We start from the raw sequence: 12,858 nt of genomic DNA, 5'->3' as shown, positions 1-12,858 counted from the left end.
TTCCTGTTAATGAGGGGGGAACAATGCGGTGCACAGCCAAGAAGATGTGAGCAAATTACTTGAAGGTAAGGTCTCAGCCTTCTCTGTGCCTAGGTGCGTGTGATACGGAACCAAAAGAAAAAAAAATGAGAAAGCGAAAACGAAAAGTGATACCAAGTTATGTCTGAGAGGCGCTGAGTATGGGGGGCAAGGTAAGATGGAATAGGAGTTAAAATCACTAGTGGCATCCAACGTTGTTTTGCGCAATGCACTTTCGTGTCTGCTGTATGCCAAGCAGATGTATGGAGTACATGACTTGTGTTCTTTCTCTGCTGTTGAATTCTGTCAATTTCATGTTTTCCTGCAATTTACTATTGATCTATCTGGTTTTGCATCGCGGGTTCTGGTGAAATGACTTTCGTGGCTTGTTCCTTACCACGTGCATTCAAATTTAATTTTTTTAGATTGTTGACACATCCCCCTTTACTGCATGCCACCTTCGGAGGCTAACTGATTACGCTTGTGCACGTTTTGTAGAATTTCTCTATGCAATTGATTGATGGCTGAACGGTCAACGCATCAAATGAGTGTGCCGTCTTTGTCATTTTTCGTTTATTTTCCCCCAATTTATGCCTCTGGGTTTGTATGTGTTTGCACAGTACGATTGAACATATAGAAATGTATATATATATACATGCATGCACTTGTACGTCAACGGTATAGTTTCCTGGTGCATATCTCTTTCCCCTGTCCAGTAATGTTGTTTATTGTTGATGGCAATGCTGTCGAACGGTAACACTACTTCAGTCTCTGTAATTAGTTATCGGTGTTAATATTGTAGCTGGCATGACTGTTACTTTTATTATTGTTATATTACCGTGCGTCCTTTTTCTTTGTTATTGTTGTTTAACGTGTATTTTCCTACTTAGCTGTCTTGTGGAGTTCGTAGAGGGGAGGGGAGAGGGGACGAGTGACTGCGAACGAAAGCAGAAGAGTTAGCAGAAACGGCAATAAGAGGAGGAGGAGGAGAGGAAGAGTTTTAAATAAAGATCACAAAAGGACTCCGTCGACGATCCAACAACTTGTCTGGTCGGGTTGTGCCTTCACTACGAACTCGTCCAGTATGGCTGAGTTGTTAAGAAAGAAAATTGAGGCTTTGAAGTCGCGGAAAGCCGCAGCGGAAGAGCCCGTTGTGACACCACAGTCATCATCGACCACTGCGGCACTTGCGCCCTCTTCTTCATTGCCCTCTCCGTCAACTACCGTTACAGCCGCAGCTCCCGCACAAGTTAAGTCCACTTGCTCCGTCCCACTGGCTAATCTACCCCCAGCCTTTGTTTCCCCTTATACGGCTGTCGTGAAGTATAGAGACACCGTGAAGGACCCACTTTGTGCGCAGTTCACCACGAGTGTTGCCGTAGAATTGTTTAAAACCTTCATTCAGCAACGGCACCGCGGAAATGTCAGCGTGCAAGCACAGAAAAGGGCCCGCTCAGAGGATTTTGGAGCAACTGAAAGGCCAGTACGGTCGAAGGAAGACAATGACAGTGCAAAGAACGAAGAGGAAGTGCAACAGCAGCGAGAGGAAGGGTATCAACACCAGCATCACAACAACTCTTCCGGTGAGGGCGAGTCACTGAGTGGGGTTGGCAGCGGCGGCGACGGGATTAATAAGAATATTGTTCATTTTACGCATCCACCACTATGCACGGTAGTCTCTTACTTCCTACCCTATCTTGAAGCAAGGTGTTTCACTCATAGTGACGTGAAAGACAGGGAAGGGAAGACAACCTGGGCTTCTGAAGCACCGGATGCTCCCTCACTGTTGCAGGGCTATGTCACTAGCCTGCATAAAAACGTAAAGAGTAGTGTGAAGGCCATTCGGGTGTCTGGTAAGACGCGGCCTCCGTGCCGCTCTGTGAATGAATATGTTCCCGTGGGTCAAATTGCGCACGGGGTGTATGGTGTAGTGTACCGTGCCACCGAGGCAAACGGTTCTTCTTCGAGTGGAGGTGGCCGTGGAAGAAAGTTTGCTCTCAAGCAGGTAAAACAACGATGGCTCGAGGAGTCAGAGGTTGGGTTTCCGCCGTATCTGCTGCGGGAGTTTGACCTGCTGCTTCGATTGCGGCATCCAAATATTGTGTGCGGCAGGGAAGTTGTTCTTTTGGATAAAAAGAGCAATTCCTCAAAAGCGTCGAAGCAGCAAGAGGTAAAACCAGCAACGGGTACAACTGGCAGAGAGGTCAGCAACGAGGTCGGCCGTCACAATCACCGTACTGATAATGTGCAAAAGACGAATGAAGAACCGACGGCGTCGGGCAACGACGACGGCCTTCCCTCGTCATGCAATCAGGGTGGGGATAAGAAAGAAGAAGAACCGCCGCAAATCAAGACAAAGCTCTCAGCTGATAAAATGAAAGATGTGTATCTCGTTATGGAGTACTGTCCGTACGACCTGAAAGCTTTTATTTACCATCGCAAGGGCGTCGCTGCCCTTCTGCACCTTAGTTCTGCGAACAAACATCCAGACGCACCGAGGTGTTTCCTCTCACGCGTCAAGTGTGTCATGCAGCAGCTGTTCACCGGTGTCGCCTTTTTGCATGACCATCGTATATTGCATCGCGACATTAAAACCTCCAACATTCTCATTAGCTCCACGGGTGAGGTGAAGTTATGTGACTTCGGCCTGGGGCGTCACTATCGCGAGGGACAGGAACTCACGGCGAATGTGGTCACGCTCATGTACCGAGCTCCTGAGCTTCACTTTGGCATTACCGACTATTCGTATAAGATGGACATGTGGTCTCTCGGTTGCATCATGGCCGAAATTTTTCTCAAGGAACCTTTGTTCCGTGCAGAGGAAGAAAGCCGTCACTTCGCCGTAATATGCGATGTTATTGGGATCCCGACGGAGGAAACGTTTAGTGGGCTGTACAAAATGCACGAGGTGACGCGTCTGATGCGGTCACTGAAGCGGTACAATCGTGAGAATACACTGCAGCAAATTTTTTCTCGTTCAAACCATAGTGGAGCAGCAACGCTTCCACCCAGTGGAATGGACCTATTGAACCGCATTTTGCGATGGAACCCAATTGACCGACTCTCAGCACGTGAGGCGCTTGAGCACAAATTCTTTCACGAGGATCCCCTTCCGTGCATGCCGGAGGAGCTGCTGGCGCCTTTACCGACCACTGTTGCGGCAGAACAAATGGTCGGAGTTCCCTCGCAAAGAGAAGGCGGGGCGGCGGTGGTGGCTGGAAAATCGTCCTCAGAAACCAACTGCGCGATACCTCAAGCTTTGGAATCATGCGAAGGAGGAGACAATGAGGAAACCTGTGGTTTTGGTGAGACAGTTCGCTCGAACGCTGAGAGCCCGACAGCGGATGTGTTGAGAGCACGCGCCAGCAATATCGATGAGGAAGTCGAGGTGGAAGTGCGGCGCCGCTAAAGGATGGAAGGGGTTGTGACTAATCTCAACACTGACACATGTCCCAACAGTACCCTTAAGCAAGCTCACATGCTTGCGAACCAAAATAGCGTTTCCTCCGAGTAGTCATATGTTGCGATATATGTATATATGTGTGTGTGTGTGTGTGTGTGTTTGTGGTTTGTACGGTGTATGAGGGACGGTGAAGACATGAAAATAATTGGCGGGGGTATGGATGTATTACCATCTGCGCAGGTGTAAAGTCGTGTGCTACACTTTCACATACTGATCAGGTCGACCGATGTATGGACAAAGAAGAAGGAGGGCAAGAAAAGGAGCAATATACTCCTAAGAGGGAAATGCCAAAGGAACGGAAGGACAAAAGTATATATATATATATATATATATATATATATTCAGGAGAATTCGCAGAGACAAAGTGTTGCACTCGATTCCCAATATCTTGTCCTTCTTAGCTATATCTGAAGTCCTTACCGTCACTGCTCTTTGAAGTATCGAGTGCATACAGGACATATAATTGCACTCTCAAATGTCTCTGTGGCGTTCCCCGCTTCTGTGTGTTTGTGTACGTGAAAATGCATATACATACATGTGCGTTCGTATACACAGGATTCATATTAATAACGATTCTTTTTCAGCTTTAGAGAGAGAGAGGCAATGTCCGGGAGACGACGGGCATATAAGCACGCATTTAGTTATAAATTTGTTGTGCGGGTTGCGGGGTGCGTTGGGGAATATGTGTTCGTTTTTCTTTTCCTTCTTACTTTTGCTTTGGGCGGTAACGTAACTGTGGTTATGCGATGCGATACAGAATTGCTGACTTTTGAAGCGCAAGGGCGGAGGGAACAACTTCTCCAGATTGATTTTTTCGAGGAGGCAGCGACATGTGGCACCGAAAGAGAGCAAGACGCAACGAAGTAGAAGTGGGAAAACTTTTTTTAAAAAAAATGTGTGGGGAAGATGGTAGGAAATTTGATGAAAGAGGGGAAGGGAATAAACCAAACAGTTTGAAGGACCATGGAGGTGAGGCAAATTAACAAAAGTTGGGAAGGAAGCAGGTGGAGGAGAAGAAACGGGAAATAAAAATGTAAGAAACATTTGGGATATTTAGTAAATGCCTGAGTATGGAAAAGAGAAACGAAGTGTTTTTACTATTACTGTTGTTATTTTGTTTCCTTGGAAGGGGACGAGGGGAGAAGAGAGTAAGAGAGAATGGATGCTTAAGTGTGTAGGAAATACCGCTAATTATTGTGAGTCATGGGAGATAAGTTTTTTTTTTTGAAAAGGAAGGTACCTTGGAGACCCAACTTTCCTTCCTTTTTTTCTTCTTTTTTCCTTCATTCTTTTCTTCCTTTGTGACTCACACTTCGCGGTTAAACCATATAGATAAATAGTTTAACATACAAACGTATGCAATTTCGTGGCTGTTTTCTCTTGTCCCGCACTTGACTCCCCCTTCCTTCCCTTTATCTGATGTTGCCTTCGTACATCATAAAAATTACGTTCCGCTTTCCGAAAAGTATTAGTTGTGTTTGTTTGCGCGATGCAGCGATTGTGGTGTAGTTGCGGGCGCTCACGCATATGAGTGAGCAGCCGCTGTTTGGACCTTAAGTCTTAAGGCGGGGGGGGGGGAAAGCATTTAAGAGATGGAAAACGAAAAACAGAAAAAGGAAAAGAAAGGAAAAGAAGTTAAGATAAGGCAGACAACGTCTTCTCATGAAACCGTACAACATACAACTCAAAGGTGGAGGGGAGGGGGTAATGTATGTTAACGTGCATGCACTAGTTTCAAGTGCGTGTGCTTTTAGTGGTAATTGTCCATATGCGTGTGTCTGCGCGTGCTATTGTTGTTGTTGTTTTCTTTTCCTTTTTTTTGTTCCTTCTACTCATATTTTAGCTTTTCGTCAGGCTGTTTATTTTCTTTGCTACATCTTCCCTGAGGGGAGGGGGGTGTGTGTGTAATGTGCGGGTGAAGTTGGAGAAGCTGCGTTGGATGAATAAAGGTGGTGGAGGTCCCTGAGTTAATTTATGCAGTTAAGCCCTCCCTTCCTCACCTCCAATCTGGATGTGTGTGCTGCAGATCGTGGCTACGCACTTTTCCCTCTCACATCTTTCATCTTCGTGTTATTTGAGTTTATTTGATGTTTGCCCTTTTCTACAAACACACACCGTATTTACTGCTTTGTTATTATGTTTCCACCACGAACTTCATTTATCTCTTATTTTCTTCCTTTTCTTTTATCTCTGACCTTTTTGCCAAAGAGTAAGTAGGCGTCTTTTTTCCACCTTTCTTTATAGTTCTCATTGCTCGCCATATTTGTGTTATTGAGGATACCAATACATCTTGCGTGGAGATTGGGAGTCTGAGCATTCAGCGATTTGGGGTTGCAAAAACATTGCAGCTGTGGTCCGATCATCTTCAACTTTGCAAAAAATTAACCTACTAACTACCGGATCCCCACACCTTGGGTTTGAAGTTGTGCCAAAGCACTAACCGACGGCCGTAAGCGCGAGTGTACTTGTGTGTACAATTGCGAACTATATATTTATAAATTTTATCTGTACATTTATTAGATATAGTTATTTGCTGATTAATTGATCGGCGACTGATGATATTTGGGTCTGAACCACCACTTTATTTGAAACCGGTGGGGCGACGCGGGCTCCGGCGGCATGAGGCAGATGAGCTGCAACATTACCCCAATTATGTCCATCCCGTTTGTCAGCAGCCGGACAGTGCCGCATACATAAGCGAACCATACCGCCTTCATCCCGCCCTCAAAGCCGTGCATGAGCTCCGGCATCAACAGAATGAAGGAAGAGAACGACAAAGAATCATACGTGCGAATCGTATGATGCGTGTTGTTGAGCGTAATGCCGATTTGAAGGTGCGTCGGGATATGGAGTTTGAGCGGGAACAGGAGCATTGGAAAAAAGTTGCTGGTGTGTCCACACGAAATGAACCCAGTAACGGGTTAGATACCGTTACGCTGCAATGTAGAACAGCGGAGGCACGCCAAGCAATGGAGTATAAGGAGGCTGTAGGGAAATCTTTGTACTATGCAAGGCAAAAGCAATTAGCAGGACGGAGGGACGTGCACGGCTACAACATCATTTCCGGTGAACCGCTAAAGCCGATAATAGTGCCGCCGCTTCCACCACCTATTTCAACTGCGGAGGATTCCCATTCACACCAATGAAGTAGAAGTACGTAAAGGTGATTTTTTTTTAAATAAAAAAGAAAGAAAAAGGAAGAGGTAAGTTTTAGATGAATTTGTTGTTCGCTATGTAGTACATTATTAAACTCATTACCACATGGTGTATGTTGTTAGACACTATAGTTACATGGTAATGCACCGTATGGAATGCAAAATGCCACCTATATGATCAAATGTCTCTCTATCTCTTTTTTTTCTTAATTTGAGTTTTCTGCTAAGGGTGTAACTGAGGTTGTGGTGTATTTGTACGAACTGTCTCTTTTTTGTTCTTTCATGATTATTTTAGTATTTAATTTGCTTTAATTTAATTTAATTTATTTTATCTTACCTTACTTTTTTTTCTTTTAATTCATGGGCTCTTGTTGCCTATGCGCCACTGGTGCAGGAAACACTTGAGATCTGCAGCACACACTAGTGATGAAGCGATGGGAATTAGTGGAAGGAAATTGGGTGCATCCGAAGAAAGAAGGAAATGAAGGAAAAAAAGAGAGGGAAAAGGAATATGAACACCTGCTCCTGTCAACGATTCAATTTGGCTGAGGAAGCAGTTTTATATACGTTCAACAGACCCGTAACTCTTTTTGTTTCTTTTGTGTTAACTAACTGACGTGGTAGAGAGAAAAGTGGGTAAAAGTTTCAGTGAGGTTGCGCGGATTTATTTAACATATTGGTCACCGTGGTGTTGTGAGTTGTACTTTTGTTGGCGCTTTTTTTTTCTTTTTATCGAGGGAAACATTTATGCACTCTGCCTCCTTGTTGTTCTCTCTTTCTCAATTCCGTCCCTCAATCTCTTCCCGTAAAACTACTTCTTTTTGTACATATTTTCTCTTCAACATCTCATATACGTACATTTGTGCAACCGTTTGATGAACGGGTATTGAGTTCGTAAGCTTGAGCACACATGAGTTTTTGTACCGTCTCCTCTCTCTTTTTTTCCCTTTACTTGCCTTTTCCATTAAGTTAGTACTAACGTCATATCGCAGCTGTGCGTTGCTGTGGTTGTGGCGTATTTGTGTTGAGGTGATATATGTCACATTCCAGTAGAGATGATGGGGACTGCAACCAACTGGCGCCACTTCAAAATGGGAGAGAAGTGTCTGTATGGAATCTCCAGACGCATGAGGGTTTCTCCCTTGAATCAGTGAGTGGACCGAATCATGAGGATGAGGAGCAGGAGGTGTCACTTGCATCACCCAGGTTAGAAGGAACACTTTCATCACTCCCAGCGCGTGACCCGCCATCGCCACTGGCTTTTGTACACCAACGGTGGAATTCAATTAGGGGGAGCCCCCGTGCCACATCGAGTGCATTAGGCTCCACAACTACTTCTTACATTTCTGTTTCGGGAAGAAGTCGTGTGACACCCGCTTCCGCGAGACCTCGTGACTCGCGCGATAACTTTAGGGCGGTTGCTGCAACGTTAGTTTTCACCCATAATTCTAGCGAACATGTGCGACGCTCACCGCCACTTGACGACACGTTGCCGCTCCCCGCAGTTCGACAAGCGGATGGCGAAGTTTCCGTCTGCCGTCCGAATATGAACAATAGCTCCGCCTCTTCTCTTTCTGCAGCCTCCGATGAAATGCCTCGACCGGCTACCGACCTTCAGTCGTCAGTGAAGTTTTATGATGGGTGTAGCGGGGCACCGACTCAAGAGGCGGAACACCTTAATTTATGCTTTACTCGATCATCTTTGTTAGCCTCCAGGCGTTTTAATGTGATGCGTGAAGGTTCGACGCCGTTTAGCGATGCTGCAGATGCAATGTGTGGTGCTCAGTCGTCAGAGAAAGTGTTTGGAATAGGCGCACATCGTGGTGTTGATAGTGAGCATGCATTTCGCGGTGGAGCGATTGCTGCTCCTGGTCGCGAACTGCTCCTCGATTGCTTTCGCCCCGGCTATAATAGTTCTACGAGGGACGTTGCAACTGGCGTAGTGGAGTACAAATATATCGAAGTTCAACCAATTGTTGCTGTGCGCAGTGAGGGCGATAATTTGGTTGAGGATGAAGACAATGGTTGTTGTTGTTGTCGTTTCCCATCGTGTTGCACTTTCTTTTGCAGCAGCTGCTGCTGCTCCCGTTCCTCCCACCGCAAACTGGTCAAAGGAACGGATGCGCGGGTATGTCTTGGACAAAATCCCCGCACCGCTGAACTTACAGGTGGTGGATGCATTGTTAAAACCTGGAATTTCATCAACGTATTTTCGGGCGACATATCCCTCATGTCTCGTGTTTTTTGCTTGTTAAATTTTACCGCGGCTCTTTCAACTATAGTGGCTGGTGGTTTGCACCTCCTTTTTACGTTTGACGAGCAAAGAAGCCGTGTTTCGGACGACTCAGTTTGCAACGGCATCGTTCTTCTAGAGTCATTTTCTCCGGATATGTGTTTTGCTTTTATTTGCTTTGCGATGAACAGTTTGGTCGCTGTTTATCTCGCACTCCATGCCGTACGCTGCGAGAACGCTAGAAGTTTTTTCTGCCATTTTTTAACTGTTGTGCTGATGGTCGGATGCTTCGTCAACTATTTATTTTCCAGGTCTTCCAGTACATCATCCCACAGCATTCCTGCATGGGCAATCGTCGTGTTTTCCGTGAATATCGGTTTGCTTTCTACGGCTTGCTGCCTATACGTGCCCGTTTCGAGGACATTTGCGCATTACTTGTGTGCAAAGGGCACGGTGCGGGAAGAGTTACTCCGGCGGCGGCGGCAGTGTATGTGTATTATGTCATGTTTGCAGGCTGATGTTGTTACTACCCTGAATAGTGGCGTGGCTGCGCTGTGCTTGGCGTCAGGACCCATTCAAGTGATTGGTGGTGCCTTTCTCGTTGTCATCTCCACCACCGCTTCCCTGCTTTTCATCCCTATGCTGAAACGGAGGGCGCAATGGTTTATTGTTGTGTTTGTGCTTGTGGCGGTAGCAACTACTGGCTTCAACTGTTACGTGGCAAGTCATGGAGTGTATGAGTACTTTATAACCAATGCACTCAATGTTTATGAAGTAAGTCCATGCTATACGAACTTGCTTCAGTACTGCTTGTCGGGCGACTTTACGCAACTAAGGCACAGTCACGGCCTGCTCCGCTACGGTGGAGGAGGCACCTCGTATGGCCATACAAACGAAATACCGTTTACGACTGGACTGTCAAGAGAGAAACATGGCCCTTTCAACATCTCAACAGAGTGCTGTTTGGATTATGGACGATGCCGTTTGCTAGATTCTGCGCGTTTCTACGCATCAGGCGTTATTGCTTTATTGGTGGTTCTGGTTGCCATAGTACGACTCGTACTAGTGAAGTTGTGGATCCACGCAACTGTGGAGAATGGAAGTGATGTTTATATGATACCTCTTGCATGGGCGCGCAATGACACAGGGAAGGAGTTGGGCCAGCCGTTACGGGAAGCAGTGAAATGAAGAGAGTAAATACGAGTATGTGTGGGTTTTTTTTGTGTGTATGTGTATGTGTCGAGTATTGTGACGCAGCAGTATGAATGTGGGTTCATGAGGAAAGAAAAAACGTGCTGGAGAGGTCGTGTTGTAGAAGGTTCGTTACTGACGGGCAGCTTCCTCCTGTGTTGTTTACGGCTGCTACTCTTGAGACTCCGTAATGAAGGGGAGGATTACAAACTGTGCGGGCGGCAGGGGTGTTTTTTTTTTTTGGTTCGTTCTGGAGATGATCGGAGGCGAATGATTCCCATACATATATATATATATATTATAAGTATCTGTGTTAGTTATTTTTTCCCCCTTTAATTACAACGGCTGGCGCTCGCAGAACTACTTCATTGTGTTTTTATTTTTAGACACCGCTGAGCCCCATCTCCAGTTGAGTAACGGGGGACAGCGGCTTCTTCAGTCTTTATTTTTCCTCCAGATGTTAAAAATGGAAGATTACCAAAATAAATACTGTCCACGCGGCCGGGAAGTTGAATATGTGGCCTTCTCCACTAATTTTGCCCCCTTTTTTCCTTCTCTTCTTACCGCTGGCAACACATGAGGTTTATATTAGGAACTTGCTTGAGGTACGCAATCGTTATTTTTTTTTATTACCGCGTCAACACAAACACGATTTCTACACTTACTCACTGCAACATTGGATTAGTGGAAATGATATGGCGCTACAGCGACGCGGTGCATTCTTACTGCGACAGATCCGTACCGAGTTTAGCCTCGATGACATGAAAAAAAAAGCAAAAGAGATTAACAGGAGGAACAGGAGCATTTTGCAAAAGCGCAAGAGGTTTGCTGAGCCCTACCCATACAGCAAAGCCCAATATATTGATGCATTTGTGCAGGCACAAAGTGCACGACTTGCTCGTGAGCAGCGGTTGCAAGAGTTGTCAACAAGAGAAAAGTCTCTTTTGACCACAATTGAATCCTCTAATCCTTCTCCTATTATTCGTAATGAAGGAAGGCACAGTTTGAGTTGCTTCTCTTCAACTGCCGGCGCTAACACCCCTGTTGTGTTTGGATCCTGGCGTGATGGAACAACTGAGGTTGAACGCGCATGTAACTTCATGGATCGTAACTTTCATTGTATTATGCGAGGAGCCACAACACCGCCAGCTTTTTCCACACCATCACTTCGTCGTAACCTCCCCATGACATTGGCATGTGTGCAACAACTGTTGAAATATGCTGGCGGAGATGGGCCCCAAGGAAATACTGGAGAGACGTGGTCAAATAGAAGAATAAAGACTTTTAACCGTACGTTCGCCTCGTGTGTAGAATCCGCTTGTCTGAAGGAGCGTGATGCCATTCTGAAACTTATGGGTGTTGTGCTTCAAACCGCAGGAGAGAGGGATTGGGCAGTGGCGTTACAGTTGTACAATAAGTCTGTTTTGCCTTATTTTGAGCGACATTGGATACAGCAGAACCATGAAAAGAGAAGGGAAGCAGTATCGTTTCTTGTAGCTGTATTATGTGAATCTATTCGCTCTGGTTGTGGTGGAAGTATGTGTGGTCGTTGCTTTAACAGCACCCACACACATCCGCCATATAAAGCAATTGAAAAACTTGTGAAGGCATCGCGGGAACCGCTTCTTCCAGTTGCTGCTGCCCCAGTTTTCAGCGTCTTACACCCAAGCGATGATACGAATGCCGCGCGTGGTGGCTCACAAACCAAAGCAACGTGGGTTGATGCTGTAAAACTCGTTCAATGTTTTCAACCTCAAGGACAGGCGCGAACATATTTGCCTTCTTTAGCCTGGGCTGAGTTATTACGTGCCATACGTCGTTTAGGTGGCTCATTAAAGGAGGTTCAGATGGTTGTGGATATCATTACGAACCCCACGTGCACTAAACACGGGGAGCGGCATATGCATGATACACGCATTTGGAATGCATATCTCGCTAGTAGTGACTGGCATCACGCGTTGGATCTCTTTTCTAATCAGTGGAAACATTATGGTGTAAAGGAAACTGCAGAAACCAGCGCTGCACTTATGGAATCGCTTCTGCGTGATGGTGAGTGGGAACGGTCATTAGATGTATTCCGCCGTCTTCAAGGTAAAGAGGGGCAATTAATTACATTTACTTCATCTGTTTTTACGGCGGCTTTTCGTGCATTGGAGCAGCAGCGGGACTGGAATTCCTTTGCATCTCTGCTACTTGATTCTGAGAGGTTTCTTGCACCTCTCGATATTTCACACGACTGGGAACTTCTTTCTAAGCTGCAGGCGCAGAGAAAACAAAAAGGCACACCACGCAGCACCGACGAAATTGAACTTTGGAGGACTTTTGTCAATGAGTTGCGGGGGTTCAATAACGTAACGAAAGAAATGCAACTTGCCATTTCAAATGCCCTTTTAGCTTGCGATCCTGTGAAGCAGCGGGAGATGCAAGGTGAAGTGGAGAAAAGGGAGAGCCTAATAACTGCTGAAGAACTTTACTCCATCATGTAAGGGAAGCATTTCAGTGGTGTAAAAAAAAATATGTTGTATATATATATATATATATATATATATAATGTGTAGTTATGTTGGTCTTTCTTTGTTTTTTTTTCTTTCCTGCTTTCTTTTATTTTTAATTTTGTTGTTGTGTGTTCGCTCTTCGCGACATTCTCTAAAAAAGAAAAAAAAAGGGGGGGAGGGGGTGGAGGTAAACTGCTGTTGTGACTTTAACACGTCGCAGACTCCCGAAGTCGTGAGCAGTAAGTTGTTGATTTGCCCATTCGCAGTGGTAGAAGAGCAACTACAATAAACATAAACTTTCTA

The 12,858-nt window shown here is 45.6% G+C and overlaps 4 protein-coding genes across 4 annotated transcripts, besides 10 other annotated features; all 4 read left to right on the top strand.

Moving 5' to 3' along the window:
• Window positions 1-12,858: part of a sequence feature (sequence corresponds to BAC RPCI93-30M24) that runs on past both edges of the window.
• Window positions 1,103-3,427, top strand: Tb927.2.4510 (protein kinase, putative; the record flags this gene model as incomplete). Its single annotated transcript, XM_946548.1, has 1 exon — window positions 1,103-3,427. One exon carries the CDS (start codon window positions 1,103-1,105, stop codon window positions 3,425-3,427), a length of 2,325 nt encoding a protein of 774 aa, XP_951641.1.
• Window positions 3,550-3,585: a microsatellite.
• Window positions 3,792-3,822: a microsatellite.
• Window positions 4,737-4,781: a sequence feature (GA-rich).
• Window positions 5,069-5,115: a sequence feature (T-rich).
• Window positions 6,037-6,627, top strand: Tb927.2.4480 (hypothetical protein, conserved; the record flags this gene model as incomplete). Its single annotated transcript, XM_946547.1, has 1 exon — window positions 6,037-6,627. The coding sequence occupies one exon, from the start codon at window positions 6,037-6,039 to the stop codon at window positions 6,625-6,627; it is 591 nt and encodes a 196-aa protein (XP_951640.1).
• Window positions 6,933-6,967: a microsatellite.
• Window positions 7,105-7,146: a sequence feature (CT-rich).
• On the top strand, window positions 7,673-10,057 carry Tb927.2.4470 (hypothetical protein, conserved; the record flags this gene model as incomplete). Its single annotated transcript, XM_946546.1, has 1 exon — window positions 7,673-10,057. The coding sequence occupies one exon, from the start codon at window positions 7,673-7,675 to the stop codon at window positions 10,055-10,057; it is 2,385 nt and encodes a 794-aa protein (XP_951639.1).
• Window positions 10,344-10,364: a sequence feature (AT_rich).
• Window positions 10,576-12,546, top strand: Tb927.2.4460 (hypothetical protein, conserved; the record flags this gene model as incomplete). The annotated part of the gene is made up of 1 exon (XM_946545.1): window positions 10,576-12,546. One exon carries the CDS (start codon window positions 10,576-10,578, stop codon window positions 12,544-12,546), a length of 1,971 nt encoding a protein of 656 aa, XP_951638.1.
• Window positions 12,583-12,610: a microsatellite.
• Window positions 12,628-12,669: a sequence feature (GA-rich).

Source organism: Trypanosoma brucei, chromosome 2, assembly GCF_000002445.2.
Source record: "Trypanosoma brucei brucei TREU927 chromosome 2, complete sequence".
In the NCBI taxonomy this organism is placed as follows: domain Eukaryota; phylum Euglenozoa; class Kinetoplastea; order Trypanosomatida; family Trypanosomatidae; genus Trypanosoma; species Trypanosoma brucei.
The sequence above is the reverse complement of the archived record's forward strand: the minus strand, read 5'-3'. Positions and strand labels throughout refer to the sequence as shown.